The sequence below is a fragment of the Monocercomonoides exilis genome, assembly GCF_001643675.1.
Source record: "Monocercomonoides exilis strain PA203 chromosome Unknown scaffold3-2548433, whole genome shotgun sequence".
NCBI classification, from domain to species: domain Eukaryota; phylum Preaxostyla; order Oxymonadida; family Polymastigidae; genus Monocercomonoides; species Monocercomonoides exilis.
This window is the reverse complement of record NW_027150548.1, coordinates 1,229,462-1,245,137: the sequence shown is the minus strand read 5'-3', so window position 1 is coordinate 1,245,137 and position 15,676 is coordinate 1,229,462. Positions and strand designations below refer to the sequence as shown.

The window sequence follows — 15,676 nt, the reverse complement described above, 5'->3', positions numbered from 1 at the left end:
TTTTTTTTTTTCCAATTTTTCAGCTTTTAAAGAAAATTAATATAATCATACGAAACTCTCTTGAAAACATTCCGATCTCAAAATTCACCTTTTCCATAAGCCCACGTCCTGTCAACACACATATCTTAAAACTCAATGATTTGAATTTCAGTTTTGATCAAAATTGATGCAAAAGTGACGAAATAATTTTCTTTCTCTCTCATTTCATATTCAGTTTTGAAAACAATTTCTTTTGTTTTCAGCTCTCATTCCTTGTCAAACATGTCTTTCATTTCATTCACTTCCATTTCCCCTTCCTTTTCACATTCTTTTCCTTCATCATTTTCTTCATCCTGCTCTTCACTGCTTTCCTCAAGCATGATCGCATCTGTCATCGACACAACAAATGTTCCAGCAGGAAACAGCCCAACCAGCTCTTTCTTCACTTCAGTGAGCGTTGGTCTTTTCGATGCCTCTGATGACAGACACGCATCAACAACATTCTTCAACACGCTCTCTTCAATTCCCCTCTCATTCGGCTTCTCTCCATCAGCAATCTTCTGCCCTGCCACTTCCCCTTCGTATTCTCCAAACGGGATCTCGAGTGTCACACACTCCCACAGCATCATCCCAATCGAGAATGCCACCGACTTCTCTGTTGCTCCCATCTTCCTGTTCTTCACCAGCTCTGGCGCCTTCCACCTCAAACACTCCTTCCACTTATCCTCATCATCCTCAAACGCTGATGAGGGCAGAGAATCTCTTTCATCATCATCATCATCATCAACACTGGCAAATGTCACAATCGTGGTTGATGTGATTGAGGAAGAATCCGAATCATCAGATGAAGAGGAGCAGTCGGAGTGGAGCGCAATGCAGATCACCATGTGCTCTGACAAAAGCACAATGTGCGGGCTCAGGTCTCGCAAAGAGGGAAGTTCGTCTTCCTCATCTTCAAGCGAGTGCAAAGCCCCATTCGCCACCCAGAACAGCATCTGTGTTCCCGTCACTTCTCTCTCCTTCAATGTGCCAATCGCCAGCTCTTTCTTCTCATTCTTCCCATGAAGCAGCATGAACAGCGAATCCCTCAAATCCACAATCAGCTTTTCATAAGGCGATGAACATGCCATTGCATCCACCAGATTCGACATCGATGAGGTTGTTGGGAATAGATCCTCCCCTCGAACAAATGTGGTTTCTGTATCTGTGGATGAAACTGATGGTGATGGAATTCGCTTTTGTGTCTCTTCTTCCTTCTCTAATTCCCATTCTCCATTTTTATCCGAGTCTTGTCCAAGAATGTATTCAGTCGATCCACTCTCACTCAGCAAATACTGTTCAGACTCTGAATGCACCATATTCGTCTCATACACCCTCTTCTTTATCCTCTCTTCATTCTTCTTCTCTGCCTCGCTCTCTGCTCTCCTCCACTGCTCCTTTGGCGACATCTCCATCGTCACCATTTCAAATGCTTTCTGATCTTTTCTGATGTTATCGTTCACAATCTCCTTGTATTTCCTAATTTCTTCTTTTCCTTTCCTCCATCGAACAGCCAGAACAACTACAACAATAAGAACAACAAAAAGAATGATTGCCATGACTATTATTATCCACAATGAACTGGTCAGATTTCTTCCTTTCGCAATGTTTCCATCTCCATCAGATACAGTTGAATTCTTCAGAATGAATGAATTTGTTGATGAAGGAGATTCAGCATTCCCAAACAAAATGTGCACACTCATTTCCATTTCATTTCCACAACCATTGATCAGATCTTTTGCCACACTTCCTTCAACTTCTCTTTCTGATAGAAATCCATTTGAATCAAAATCATGTTTTTCAATCTCTTTCTCTTCTCCTTTTCTCTTCACAATTGAGAATGACAGATTGCATGGAACAAGAAGCATTCCTTTGAATATCAGCTTCATTCTATCTGTCTCTTCTTTTGCTTCCACACTCCCCAGAACTGGAATGAAGAACGATGAATCACTCTCTGAAACAATCCCTCCAAAACTGCACCCATCATTCAACATCCAAAGCGATGTATTTCTTTCCCATCCATCTCCTCCTTTCAAACTTCTAACATTCAATGTTCCTGCATCTGAACAGATGATATTTCTTCTCAATGATGGATATCCTTCAATAGTTGGATTATTGTTCTCAAATCTTCCATCAATAATAGTCAATGCCCCTCCACTCATTGTTATTCCACCTTCTGGTGAATTCGATATTGTTGTGTCTTTCATCATCACAGAACTCTTCACAACATCCACAAGAGATCCATCCCATTTGCACATCTCTTCATTTTCGTTGATGTTCTGTTCATTTCTTTCATTTGAATTCCCATCAAAAATGCAACTGTCCATTTTCACTTCTGTGCAATCCTCCACTTTCATCAATTTCCCTTTTGAAGTCTTTGAACAGACTCCACCCATTGTGCAATTTGCTAATCGCATCGTCTTTTTCATTGACAAGCAAGATATCAATGATTCTTCTTTTCCTTCAACTGTGATATTTTCTGTATTGAAATCCTTAATTGTTAATTGCCCGCACTCATTAATATCTATCAGAGATTTTGAAATTGTCGAATGGCAAATCGTTAATGAATCAATCACTGATGGAAGTTGAGAAGAAAGATGAAATGCAGATTCTTGAAGAATTAGATTTGATACTGTGCATCCATCAAGTTGCAATTCTCCTTTTTCCATATTAAAAATACGAAATGGAATGCTTGCATATTCATTTCCTTCTTCTGCTGATTGTTTTGAGGTGAATGAACAATTCATAATTTCAAGAATTCCTCCTTCTGGCAATATCAGTGATTCATGTGAAGAGATGAAAATTGAGTCAAATACAAAGTTCACTCTCACCAATGAAACTGTTCCTGTTGTTGTTATCAAAGTCTCTCTTGTCTTTTCAATTCCTGTTTTCACTTCAACTTCACACAAACCTCTGCTTTTCGAGCTCAAACTCATTTCCTCCAGATTTATCTCTTCTTCAATTACACTCTCTTCTATCACGAGTATTTGACTAATCAGCTCCGAAGTCAAATGAATCAGGCCATGCTCAATCGAATAACATGGAAGTGTGTTTGTTCCGCATTGTCTCTCATTCGTTCCATTCACACTGCTCACAATGATCGTGTCACTCTGATGAATCGTCACAAATTCAATCAGATCTGTATCGTCCGGAAAATTGCACTCATCTCTTCCATATATCGCATTGTAACGATTGTAATGGCCTTCTCGGAGATCAAACTGGAATTGGGTTTCATTGATCTGCGATGTGATGTTGAAGCATTCAATGAAAATATCATTCCCGACTCTTGCTGTGTTTGAACTGAATTTCATACCCACAAATGTGAAGTTCAATTCTCCTCGTTCCTTTGTTGCCAAATACACTCCTCCTCCTCTTCCTGTATTGTTGCTGCAGCTGCAATGGCTGATTGTTGAGCCAATCATCTTCATTGATCCTGATGAACCCAAAGTGAAGAATATTGCTCCTCCTTTTTCACTTTCTTCTGCCTTATCTTCTGTAATGTTGCTCTCCTTTACAACCAAATCAATCTTTTTCTCACTTTTCGACTCCAAAATGCTTGGTCCATTATCACTTCTTTTCACCCCTGAAAATGATGAATTATCAATTTTGAGACTCATTTTCTCGTCTGCTTCATTTATCTTTGTTGTTGATTCAGTTCCTTTGATCAGAAGAAGGCATTCGCCGCTTTCATTCAATGATTCCACTCGAACATTCACTAAATGGCAAACAACTACAGCATTGTTAATTGCAAAAATACTGTTTCCAACATTGCATGATTCAATCGATAAATCATTCACTTCCACAGTTCCTCCAATCACATCCACAAATACACAATCAAATCCATTGTTCGCTCCTGCTTCTGAATGGAATGAACATTCACTTATCACCAATTCTCCAATTTTGCTGGAAATAATCGTTTTGGCTGAGTTGTCAAATCCTGATGTTAGTTGAAATTGGATATTGGACAATTCAAGATGAATATCATTCACCATGAAATAATCCAGTTGACTTCCAACTGCCTTTTCAAAATTCAAAGTTGCTTTCGCATTTTCATCTCCCATCTTCGCATCCTTTTTGATCTGATAATTTGAAACATTGAATGAATCTCGAATAATTGTTGATTCTTCAATATGAATTGTTTTCTTTCCATTCTCCTCTTTCATATTTTTCATCCCTTTCCACATCGTTTTGCATGGCTCTTCCTCACTTCCACAACGCGTGACATCAAATCCGTTCAATGAAATAAATATCTCAAATGAGCTGTATGGAATCAGAAACATGAATAAATCCTTTTCTTGATGTTTGTCATCACTTCCAACAAACAGAGTTTTATCATCCTTCATTGAGGAATATTCAAATTTGAATGATATATTTGTTACAGAAGTATTAAAATCTTTTGCCAAAATGAACATATTCTTTCCAAAAGTTGCATTGTTGTTCTCAAATGTTACGCCAGTATCAAAAATAAATGGATTTTCATTCAAACAATTTTCACAATCCAAATACAAGAATCCTCCTTTCCCATTGCTTGATGAAAGTGAGCAAGATGATGCATTTGTTGATATTATAACCAAATCTTCCTCATTTTTTAATGTCACTGTTGCAAGACCTCCTTCACCGCTTCCAGTGTTCACAATGTTTGAAAAATTGCTGTTTTCAAACAAAACAGAAGAAGCCATCACCAATGGAGATTTGGCAAATGAACAATCTGTCAGACTGCATCCTTTCAATGTGCAACTTCCAGTTGTTGTGGTTATCAACGAATATTGAATAATATCTGTTGATCGGATCTCAAATAAACAGTTTTCGAGTTGAAGATCTCCACTCGATGAGATCAGTGTATTTATACTTGGTACAAATTGACTTGGAATCTGCAGCTTCAAAGATAACAAGTCGAGTGAGGCAGTTGATGAAATAACAGATGATGCAGAATTCCCTTTGATTGGACCTTCAAAATGAATTGGCTTGTGCTTGGTTTCATCTCCCTCATTCACACATCCATCAATCACAAGTGCATCTGTGAATGAATAAGAATCTTCAATTGTCCCTTCATCCCTCACTTTCACTTTCCTTTCTCCTTCTGTTCCACTTCTGTCAATGTGGTCAATTCCACTTTTCATCGATTCACATGGGAACATTTCACTTCCACATCCCAATGTGTCATGTCCACCAGTCGACACATACGCCTCCACCCACTTCAAAGAAACAAGAAACACTCGAAGATCCATTTCTCCATATTTCCCATCTTCCCCAACAAATGCATTTCCATCATCCTCGTAATCTGTGCAATCAAATGCAAAACGCTCTATTTTCACACTGTTCACAAGATTCCCACTCTTCACAAACATGTTCTTCCCTACCGTTGCTGAGCATCCAGAAAACGATATCGATGAAAGCTGAAATCCTTCTTCATTTGAACTGCAATCCAGATATATTCCTCCTCCTTTTCCTCCCTCACTCATATTCTCACAAACACATCCAGTTAATGTACTATTTTCAATTGTCATAAACCCTCCTTCATTCAACACTATTTTCAGTGCTCCTCCTTCTTTGCTCTTCTCCGACAATGCCCCTTCTATCTTGCTTCCATTTATTGCCATTCCAACTCCCACACTCCCTCCAAATACTGTTGCCTCTTCACCTCCATCAATCTCGAATCTTTCCAGTATGCAATTCAACATCTTCACTTTGAATTCCTGTTCATTCACATTTGATGAGGAAAGCGAAATTGAAAACAACGAAACTGTTGATTTCACATCTGAAATCGTGACAGAATCCAGTTCAACCATCTTTCCTGTCGATTTGATCAAGATAAATCCAATCGTGTTTTGCTTCCCTCCAACAACACTCATCTCACAGTTCTTCAAGTGCAACTCCCCATTTTGAGTGCTCGATTCAATCACTGCTGAGATTGTTCTGTTAAAGCTCGATGGAACAATAATTTCAATGAACTGTATTTCTGTCAGCGATGATGATTCCACCACGCACGCTTCAGATCCACTCACTTCCCTTTTGCATTCGATCTGTACAATTGTCTCAGTTTTTGCCTTCATGCATATTCCACCCACGTCCACAAACCCCGCCATCAACGTATTTGAAATAACAATAATCTCCTGTTTTGTGTTCTGTGTTCTCTTCAAATGCCCGATTCCGTAGTTTACGTTGTAACATGGTGCCTTTTCTATTCCACAATACACCTCCTCCACACCAGATGTTCCATCCACATATATTGTACTGTCAAAGAAACCATCGAAGAATATGAATAAATCGACATCCCAATCACCGAATGCCTCTGTTCTGTCATGTCCAACAACCGAGTTGTCTTTCTGAGTGATGTTTCCCATGAAGGCGAACATGGGCTCTTTCACAGAAGCGACAAATGATTCACACACAAAATACATATCTCTTCCAACACTCGCTTTGTTGGCTGAAAACACAATATTGGTGATGGAAAAGGAGGATTCTGACACTTGTGAGCCTTCATTGAACTCGATCATGAGAGCACCGCCTCTTCCTCCAGAACTTGTATCCTCGCTCACAGAGCAGGTGGAGAAGATGGTGTTGCTCACCGAAAACGAGTTGGCAGGGGCAGATGAGGCGAATGAGATGCACCCGCCATCTGTGGCAGTCTGTTGGTTTTGTGGAGCTGAGTCGATGTTGGCGATGGTGCAGTTGGCGAGGGAGAGGGAGAGGGCAGGGGAGGTGGCAGAGGAGAGGACACAGCTGGCGGGGGAGGCAGTGGAGGTGATGTGGGTGATGTTGGAGGAGTTGAGGGTGAGGGGAGCTGTGAGGGAGGTGAGGTGGAAGATGCTTTGGCTGTTGAGGGAGAGTTGGGTGATTGCTGTGTGGTTGAGGGCGAGGGAGCCAGCAGTGAGGAAGAAGAGGGGTGTGGTGATTGAATTGGAGGTTGTTCCAGTGATGGTGGTTGTGTTGAGGTTGAGGGAAGGGGAGTTATCGGAGAGGTGGAAGAGGATGGGGGTGATTTGATTTGTGGAGTTGTGAGCGATGGCGAGGGCAGAGACTGTGAGGGAGCCCTGGGCCTGTTGGAAGAGGGCAGACGAGGCAGATGGATCTGGTGAAGAAGATGATGAAGAAGGAAATGAAGAAGAAAAAGAAGAAGCTGGTTGAGGAATGCCACTGGAGGCGATGGTGGTGGCAGTTGTGCCATTTCCAGTGATTTTAGTGTCAACAGCGCTGAAGGTGAGTGTTTGAGTGGGAACAAATGTTGAGGTGAGGAGGGTGAGGGAGGCGTCTTGGAGGAGGGAAATGAAACTATTGAGGGCATATTCGATGGTGGCACATGGGGTCTGTTGGGGTCTGCCACAGGCATCAGCATCACTTCCACTGTTGGCAACGATTTTGTTCTGGGCGATGAGTGGGAGCCAGCCATTGTACTCAGTGTTATCAGCTGTATTGTTATTCCAGACTCTTTGTGTTGGGGTTGTTGAACCACAATTCTCGAATGGGGATTGTGTGATGCTATTTCCGTAAAAGAACACATCATTTCCCCTGCCATTTGCAGCAGTATTACTATCGAAGAAGCAGAAAGTGATGAATTTGAACCCGATCATCCAGGAATTTGAAGGATAAAAACACATCGCGGCACCTCCATATGTTGAAGAGGCAGTCAATTTGTTATTGATAAACTGGCAATCATCAATTAAAAACTGACTCGGTTTGTTGCTTGGAGGATTATAAAATGTTAAAGAACCAGCAGAATCACCACCAGAATTTGCAATGCACTTGCATTTGGAAAACAGGAATTGACCGTTTGAGGTCATGTTATTGATCCTAAAATACCAACCAGTTCCACACCAGTATGCTATTGAACAACTTTCGACTCTGTTTTCTGAGAATATCCAATCAGAATTTGATTGCGGCCCAGCAATACAATTAGCTCCTCCATGAGCAGCTGAACAGCTTGTGAAATTGGACTTTGTGATATCAATTTTCAACAAATAATCACAATATAACGCTCCACCATGGCCATTACCTGTGCATGAACAATTATTGAATGAACAAGCAGTGATTGTGAGATTTGCATTTGTGCAGTTGACTTTTAGAGCACCTCCATGATCACTACCACCATATGAATTATTCCATTCACACCATTCAAAGCGATGGCTGTTAACATCAAAAGAAGTCAACCTTCCAGGTTTCAATTTTTGAGTTTGGGATCCGATGTATTCAACAGGAGCATTTGATAAAGAGCGTGTTTGGTGGAGGAAAGAAGTGTTGAAGGCAAAGATGGAAGTGGATGGGCTGTTGAGGTTTGGGAGAATGGCTCCGTCAATGGGGTTGTGGGTGTGCTTGAAGATGGTTGAGTGGATGGAGAGGGATGAATGAAGAGAGAAAGAGGGAATTGTATTGGTGTTGGTGTTGGTGGAAGAGGAAGAAGAGGAAGAGGAAGAAGTGGTTGAGATGAATGAATTGAGTGAGTGGGAGGGAAGGGATGGAAGAGATGGATGGGATTGGGGAGATGAGATGTTGGAGAAGAGGGTGTTTGAGAGATGGAGATTGAGGTGGATATGGAGGTGGGGATGGGATTGGTGATGGATATAGAGAAGGGAAGGGGAAGGGGAAGAGGAAATCGAAGGGGAAGAGGAAGGGGAAGAAAAAGAAGATGATGAGGATGAGGATGAGGAAGATGAAGGAGAAGAGGAAAGGGAAGGAGATGGAGAAGGGGAAGGGGAAGAGAGGGAAGAAGGAGAAAAAAGGAAGGGCTGGACGAGGGAGACGAAAGAGGAGAAGAAGGAGTGGGAGATGGAGAAGGAGGCAGGGATTGGGGAGTGGGCATGTGGGAGGAGATTGTTTGGGGTGGAGAAGAGGGGGAAGGAGAGGATGGCAGGTTGGTGGGTGGTGAGGGAGAAGTTTGTGAGGGAGAGGGAGGCATGGGCAGAGAGGAAGAGGGGGCAGTGGTGGTGGTGGTTGTTGGTGAGGGAAGGTGGGTGGATGGTGCAAGTGGAGGAGCAGATGGAGGCAGCGGAGTGGTGTTGGGCAGTGAGGAGTGGACAGCCACTGAGAGGGATGATATTGAGATGGGTCACACACAAGGAGGTGTTGAAGATATTTAGACTTGTTTGAATGCTGCAAATGTGATTGTCAGCTGATTTTATTACTTTCTTCAATGAATTGCAAAAATTATAGTTGTTATCTCTATTTTTATCTGCAATGCTGATCTTGCCTTCCTGCATCTCCACGTTCCATTTTTGATGATATTGCCTTTCTGCAATGCCTTCTCCATAATAGCAGTTAGCAACTAGCAACAGCAATGTAACAATATTGAATGCGACTTTCATGTGGGGAAGCTCCTCGACACAATTGTGGATGCAGGAAAAATGGGGATATGAAATATTTCTGCAGCCCATATTATTTTATTCAAAAAGAGTTGATTAAAAAGAAAGAAGTTAGTTGATATATGAATTTTGTTCAGTTCAATTATTTCAAATGTTTTTCACTTTTTTTACATATATATTCTTTTTATGCATGCATGGGAATGTTTGACATATGATGATACAATGAAGAAAAAGTTATGAACAAAACATGTTTTTTTTTAATAAATGAAAAAATTTATCACCAAAAATAATCCATGTTTTATATATTTTCATTAAAAAATTATTTTTTAATTCAGTAAAAGTCAAAAATTTTTTTGAATTTGTGGAGCTGATTCATTGATTTGGCTCATATTTTAATACAAAAAGAACAATATTTTTTTTTAAAATTGAAGAATCGTTGAAATTTCATTTTGTGACCATTCTTCAACCACAATCCAGTGAAGATGAGATTGAACATGATGTATATCAATTTGTCATCAGTTAGGAAAACAGAAATTAAGATTTTTCAAACAAATCTATCCCTTCACAAAACTTATTTTCAAACTTCATTTTTAGAAATTTTTGGTTAATGAAAGTTGATTAAAGAAAAAACTTTTGTTCCATTCACTCTCAGCACTCAAACAACAGATTTAAAATTTATTAAAATTTTGTCAGATAACTTATTATTAATAAATAATTATTTAATCTTTAAGAATTGTGCGTTGAACGCGAGATTAGTGGAATAATGCTCATCACAAAAATTAAAATAAGACGTTTAATAGTCTTTAATTAAATAAATTGAATTTGTTCAGAAGTTTCTTTTGTAAACTTAAATTCAAAAAATCTAAACAGTTAAACGAAAAATAACAAAAAAGAATCTTATTGAAAAAACAAAAATATGTCATAATTATTATCAAAAATAAATAAATAAATAAATAAATAAATTCAATTTATGCTCAGCATATTAATCATAAATATCTTCATTCAAACAGAAACTTAAAAAAAAAATTTTTTTTTTTATGAAATATCTTTAAAGCAAGCATAAATATGATTCAGAAAAAGAAATATAAATTAATCCAAAGAAAAATTAAATTGTAAACGTCAACAAATAACACAATATTTCTCAAAAACAATTATAAAATTATCAAAATCTCAAAACATTTTCAAAAACTTTAAAAAAAAATAAATCTCTTTCTTTAAAGCTTCTCGTACATTTTCTTGTTGCCATATTCATCTTCTTTCAGAATTGTGCTTGTTCCCATGTCAACAGACACCATAACTTTCACAGCACGGTTGTCAATTTCTGCTCGCTCAAATCTTCAATTTCTCCTGCCATTGCCTGCTTTATTTTTAGTCTTTCCATTTCAATTGCTGCTTCTAGGATCATTTTTTCATTTTCCTCCTTTTCCTTTCGCTCGTCTTCTATTTTATCAATTTCTTCTTCTTCTTTTCTTTCTTTCTTTGTCATGAGCCATCTCCATTCTTTTTTTCTTATCCAATTTTTGTCTCTTTTCTCCACACATGGCTTCATTGATTCTCTTAAATCGCTCCAAAATCCTTTCTATGTCAAATCTCTTTCAATTCCCAATGAGCTAAAGGAAGTTAAAAAGCAGGAGCAAATCATTAATATGATCAGAGCAAGCATAGCAAGTGCTCCAACAACAATAAATACAATTCCACCAGCAGTTGACATGCCATTAACAATAAAAATTAATCCAGCAATCATCACAAAAAAATGCTATTACAACACCTAATGCTGAAATCAACGTTAAGCATTTATCATTTACATAAAATTTTTTGTTGCAGACAACTCTTTTTTTCTCTTTTCCCCAAACTCGCTTAAATTCTGTTAACACAAACTTTTGATCTTCATCAAGGCATTTATCGTTTTGAAAACTTTCATTCTCTATTGATTTCCTGGCAACTTCGCGCTGAACGTCTGTCGAACGTAAAAATGGAGTTTTTTCTTTCTCCGGCTCTTTTACCGCTTTTTCTCCTTTCATTAGCTGAGAAAAGAATTGCCGAGAAGGAACACCTTCTTCGTCAATAATTGGTGCAACAAAGCTTAATTCCCATTTATTCTTCGGGGCAGCAGCTCCTAAATTGGTGGGAGGATCACAACGAACTTCATCTGCAACTGGCACTGAACTGTTAACTCCCTCGAGATTCGGTGGCGCAGCAGGATATGCGCAAATGTTATCAGAAGTGGGTAAACTTGGCAATGGAACAAGATTTGTCGATTGAGCTCGAACTTGAGACACAGCCTTCCAAAAATCCGCTTTTTCCAAAACATCAAGAGATTCTGAAAATCGATCTAATTCAGTTGGCATAGGTAAATTTGGTGCGCTCCTCGAAAATAAACTATGACATTTTTCTCTTTGTTCTTTTGGTAATTGTGCTGCAAATTCTAAAATACTAGCAGGAACATGTGCGTAAAGTGGCTCAAAAATATTCTTTTCCATTTTTCAATTAATTAAGATGATGATATAAAGAATTAATTTGAAGATGGTACCTTAATTTATTACGAAAAGTGTTGATCAAAATTCACCACTATTTATATCTGTCTATCTTTTTTTGAAGTGAAAAAAAAATGTTTTAAATTTTAAAGATTGCACACTTTATATTTCTATAAAATATAATGAAATGAATTTTTATAAAAATCTAACATCTTCATAGATTCCATTTATTTTCTTTCGGCTTTTGGTTGAACAATTTATTTAGAACCTTTTAAAAACGAAAAAAAATTTCAACAAAAATAAAAAAAATAAAAATAAAAAATAAAAAATAAAAAACACTTTCACATCCTCTTTCTTTTCGCCAACCTTGTTCTCGGGTTCCCCGCACACCCTCCATCTCTGCACAGGTGCGCAAACCACGCGTTCTGGTTATTCTCCACATCGCAATGGCACAGCATACATCTCACTGCCCCCGGCACCCTCTCCTTCCCACCGCCAACACACTCGCTGCTCCTTCTGTGCTGCTCAAAGCGCGTTGCCAGCACCGCCTCGCCGCATTCATTGCACTCGACATAATCGCCCTGGTAGTCGCAGTCAATCAGCAGATGCTCCACCAAATACCTCACTTGCACTATGCCCCCACACCGTGTGCATTCTGTCAGCATCGGGCATTCAATCTCTTGGTGCTGCCGAAGAGCAGAGGGAGAGGAGAAGGAAGGACGGGAGAGGTTGCAGAAGGGACAGTGGGTGTCTGAAGAGGAAGAAGAGGAGGAGGAAGAGTAAGATATGTTGTCTGAAGGAAATGAGGGAATTGAAGAAGAAGAAGAAGGTAATGAAATTGGAAAAGTTTCATTGTCGCTTTGAGGAAGCAATGATGCTTGCTGTTTACTGCGCTGTGGTGACACCTGTGGCTGTGGCTGTGGCTGTGGCTGTGAATGTGAATTGAGAGATGGAATGCCCCTGCGTGGAGATGTGAGAGTTGAGCGAGAATTTGAAGTGGTTGAAGATGATGAATAAGAAGAAGATGATGAACCAGAAGAAGAAGCAGCAGCAGTTTTTGGACGAGATGCCAGATTTGAATAAGAAGTGTGTTTTGGATTAGCCGAAATGGCAGAGGAGGAGGAGGAGGAAGAAGAAGAAGAACCAGAACGATATCCACCAGACTGTCCAGCTGCTGTGTTCGGCCTCATCGCCCCTTGTTTCCCCACAGCAACTCTTCCTCCTCTTTGAGCACCTGTTCTTGAAACAATTGATCTGCCTGCATTCTTCTCTCTTGTTCCACTGCTACTTCCACTTCCACTTCCACTGCTATTACTAATGTCTCGAATGTCTCTTCCTCTCATCCCTCGCTCTTTCCCTGCATCTGATAGCCTCCTCTGCCCAGCAATACTCCTCTGGCTGTGATCATCTCTTCCTTCTCCCATTCCTCCTCCATTTGCTGCATCTGTAGAAGAGGAAGAAGAAGAAGAAGCAACACCAAAAAGCGAGTAAAACGGGTTCGGCGCTGACGGCAGCGGGCGGTCGTCTGCATTGAAAAGGGCTGCTTTCTTCTCTTCTTCCAGTCTCTTCAGGCGCTCCAGCTCTTTCCTCTCCACTTCAGCCACGTCTGCCTCTGTCAGCGGGTCTTCCTTGTCTGACTTCAGAATCGCATCCACAAACGCTGCCGTTGGCGACTGCCGGGGCGATGCGGATGAATTAGGCTTGTCATAATTCTGTGTGGATGGATAGGAAGATGAGGAAGATGAGGAGGAAGAGGAGGAAGAAGATGATGAAGAGTAAGATGATGGCTGTCGTATGCTGTGGTTAACTCCACTGCTGCTGCTGCTGAATGGCTCAACGTCCATTCGAATATCCTCTCTATCTGCTCTTCTTCCGTCTGCTCTCCTTCGATTTAATTCAACTTCGTCAACGTCTTCTTCCATTCTTCCTTCGCTTCCATCAATTTCCATCCTTCCATTTCTCATTTTCTCCGCTCTTCTTTGCCTTTCCTTTGCTTTTTGCTCCTCCTCCTCCTCCTCCTCTTCTTCTTCTCTCAGCTCTCTTTCTCTTTCCTCCACCCTCCTCTTCATCTCCTCATATGTCGTTTCTATGATGTCCACACTCTCCCTCCTTCTGAGCTCATCAGAAGCATACGCCTCTTCATCCATCTCTCCCTTTGCCCCACTCTTTCCTATGCCCATCCCTCGCACATCATTCGCTTCTTCCTCAATGTCCATTCGGTTCCATTCGTCTTCCTCTTCCTCTCCTGCTCGGCTCTTCGCATTCATTCTTTCTCTTTCTCTTTCTCTTTCTCTTTCTCTTCCACTTCCCTTCTCCTTCTCCTTCTCTCTCTTCCTCAGGTTTGCATCCAGCTCTGTCATAATCTTCAGGATTTCCGTCTGCCATTCCTTTGCACTCTCAAAGTCTTCGTCCATCACAGCGGCCTCTTTGTTCAGATACAACTCGGCAACACGATCAGCCATGTCTGTTGACACACCCCGTGCTAACAGCACAGACAATGGCGGACAGCGCTTGGGGGGAGGGAGGAAAATAGATGTATAAGAAGAAGAAGAAGAAGAAGAAGAAGAAGAAGAAGTAGGACGAGAAGGGACAGAAGACATGGAGAGAGCTCTGTGATGTGCAGGCTGGCGGGAAGGGGAAGGAAATGTGTGAGGTGAATACGTGTTTGGCTGAAGATGTGAAGGCGTGGCGTGAATTGACCTGGGAGGCGAAATGACATCAGGGGCGTTCGAATACTGCTGCTGAGGCTCCAATTTGACATCCTCTTTCATCTGAGGCGTCCGGCTCAGCTGTGTCCGTGGCACAAACGGAGAAATCTCTTCGACGTCGCTGATCTTCTTTGGATCGGCAGCATTCGGATTTTTGGAATAGCTTGATTGCCCTGCTGAAACCTGTGCGGTTGAGTCATATGGAAATCGCGAATCAGCTCGCAATGAGCCATACAGAGGGGGCTGCTGCGTTGACATCGCTAACATTGATGTCTGCTTTTGATCAATTCCTCGGTGCAGAGCAGTTGGAGACTTGATGTGTTTGGAAAAATGATGAAAAAAAAGTTGAAATAAAAAAACCGTTTTGAATATTCATAAAAAAAGATTCAAAAAAAAAGTGTTATATATTGCAAAAGCAAATGAGAAAAAACCATGCGGGGAGAAGCTTCGTTCACAATTCCAGCCAAGAAATCTTGTTGTTGCTTTTTTGCAACGATTGCAGCATTTCCCAAAATTTTTATCGCTCTAATTCCAATTTGTTTTCCGGTGTTATACTCATTATCATGTGGTTTAGAAAATATGAGTTTGATAAATTGACCTTGTGCATCAAGATTAAAAGATTTTAGTTCATTGAATTCAAAGTGATTTAATTGATTATCAGCAAAGGTTGTACTCCTGAAAAAGAGTCAAAAAATGGATTTCACATTGAAAAATTTAAATAGAATTAAAGAACCCCAATTTCATAAAAGTTGCTTGTTGGAAAGATCCATATTCTTTTTCAGAAGGAAGTAATCCAATATAGACAGATACTTCGGTTGGAATCTTGAATTCATGACTCAAAATCTGTAACGTTGTGATTTGACACAGCCCATCATGAAATCTGAATATAAGTTCTTGAGGAAATGATGCATGCCTTTTGCAATAAAGCAAAAAAATATGATAAATAAAGAAAACAAAAAACAATTCTAAATGTATTTTGCACACAATGATGATTGCCATCCCGGATTGTTAGTATCATTGTTGATCAAATTTTGTACGGGTCTTGATGAATCTTCTGACGAGCAGTACTCAATTGAAAAAGAAAGAGCTTTCAACATTTGATCTGAGTATAATAATAATAAATCATTAACTATTCAAATTTTTTTTGTTTGATTGAATATTCCAATTTAATAAATATATT

At 40.0% G+C, this 15,676-nt stretch overlaps 5 protein-coding genes across 5 annotated transcripts; 1 reads left to right on the top strand and 4 right to left on the bottom strand.

The window, feature by feature from the left end:
* Window positions 1–6,515, bottom strand: MONOS_9409 (uncharacterized protein; the record flags this gene model as incomplete). The annotated part of the gene is made up of 1 exon (XM_067879909.1): window positions 1–6,515. One exon carries the CDS (start codon window positions 6,513–6,515, stop codon window positions 246–248), a length of 6,270 nt encoding a protein of 2,089 aa, XP_067735257.1. The 3' UTR covers window positions 1–245.
* A 68-nt stretch (window positions 6,516–6,583) lies between these two features.
* Window positions 6,584–7,534, bottom strand: MONOS_9408 (uncharacterized protein; the record flags this gene model as incomplete). Its single annotated transcript, XM_067879908.1, has 1 exon — window positions 6,584–7,534. One exon carries the CDS (start codon window positions 7,532–7,534, stop codon window positions 6,584–6,586), a length of 951 nt encoding a protein of 316 aa, XP_067735256.1.
* Window positions 7,535–8,199: 665 nt separating this feature from the next.
* On the top strand, window positions 8,200–9,102 carry MONOS_9407 (uncharacterized protein; the record flags this gene model as incomplete). The annotated part of the gene is made up of 2 exons (XM_067879907.1): window positions 8,200–8,337; window positions 8,581–9,102. The coding sequence occupies 2 exons, from the start codon at window positions 8,200–8,202 to the stop codon at window positions 9,100–9,102; spliced, it is 660 nt and encodes a 219-aa protein (XP_067735255.1).
* A 1,512-nt stretch (window positions 9,103–10,614) lies between these two features.
* MONOS_14364 (uncharacterized protein) lies at window positions 10,615–11,794 on the bottom strand (the record flags this gene model as incomplete). The annotated part of the gene is made up of 2 exons (XM_067867161.1): window positions 10,615–10,893; window positions 11,168–11,794. 2 exons carry the CDS (start codon window positions 11,792–11,794, stop codon window positions 10,615–10,617), a joined length of 906 nt encoding a protein of 301 aa, XP_067735254.1.
* A 129-nt stretch (window positions 11,795–11,923) lies between these two features.
* Window positions 11,924–15,593, bottom strand: MONOS_14363 (putative centrosomal protein; the record flags this gene model as incomplete). The annotated part of the gene is made up of 4 exons (XM_067867160.1): window positions 11,924–14,808; window positions 14,928–15,171; window positions 15,230–15,409; window positions 15,481–15,593. 4 exons carry the CDS (start codon window positions 15,591–15,593, stop codon window positions 12,130–12,132), a joined length of 3,216 nt encoding a protein of 1,071 aa, XP_067735253.1. The 3' UTR covers window positions 11,924–12,129.
* Window positions 15,594–15,676: the final 83 nt, after the last annotated feature.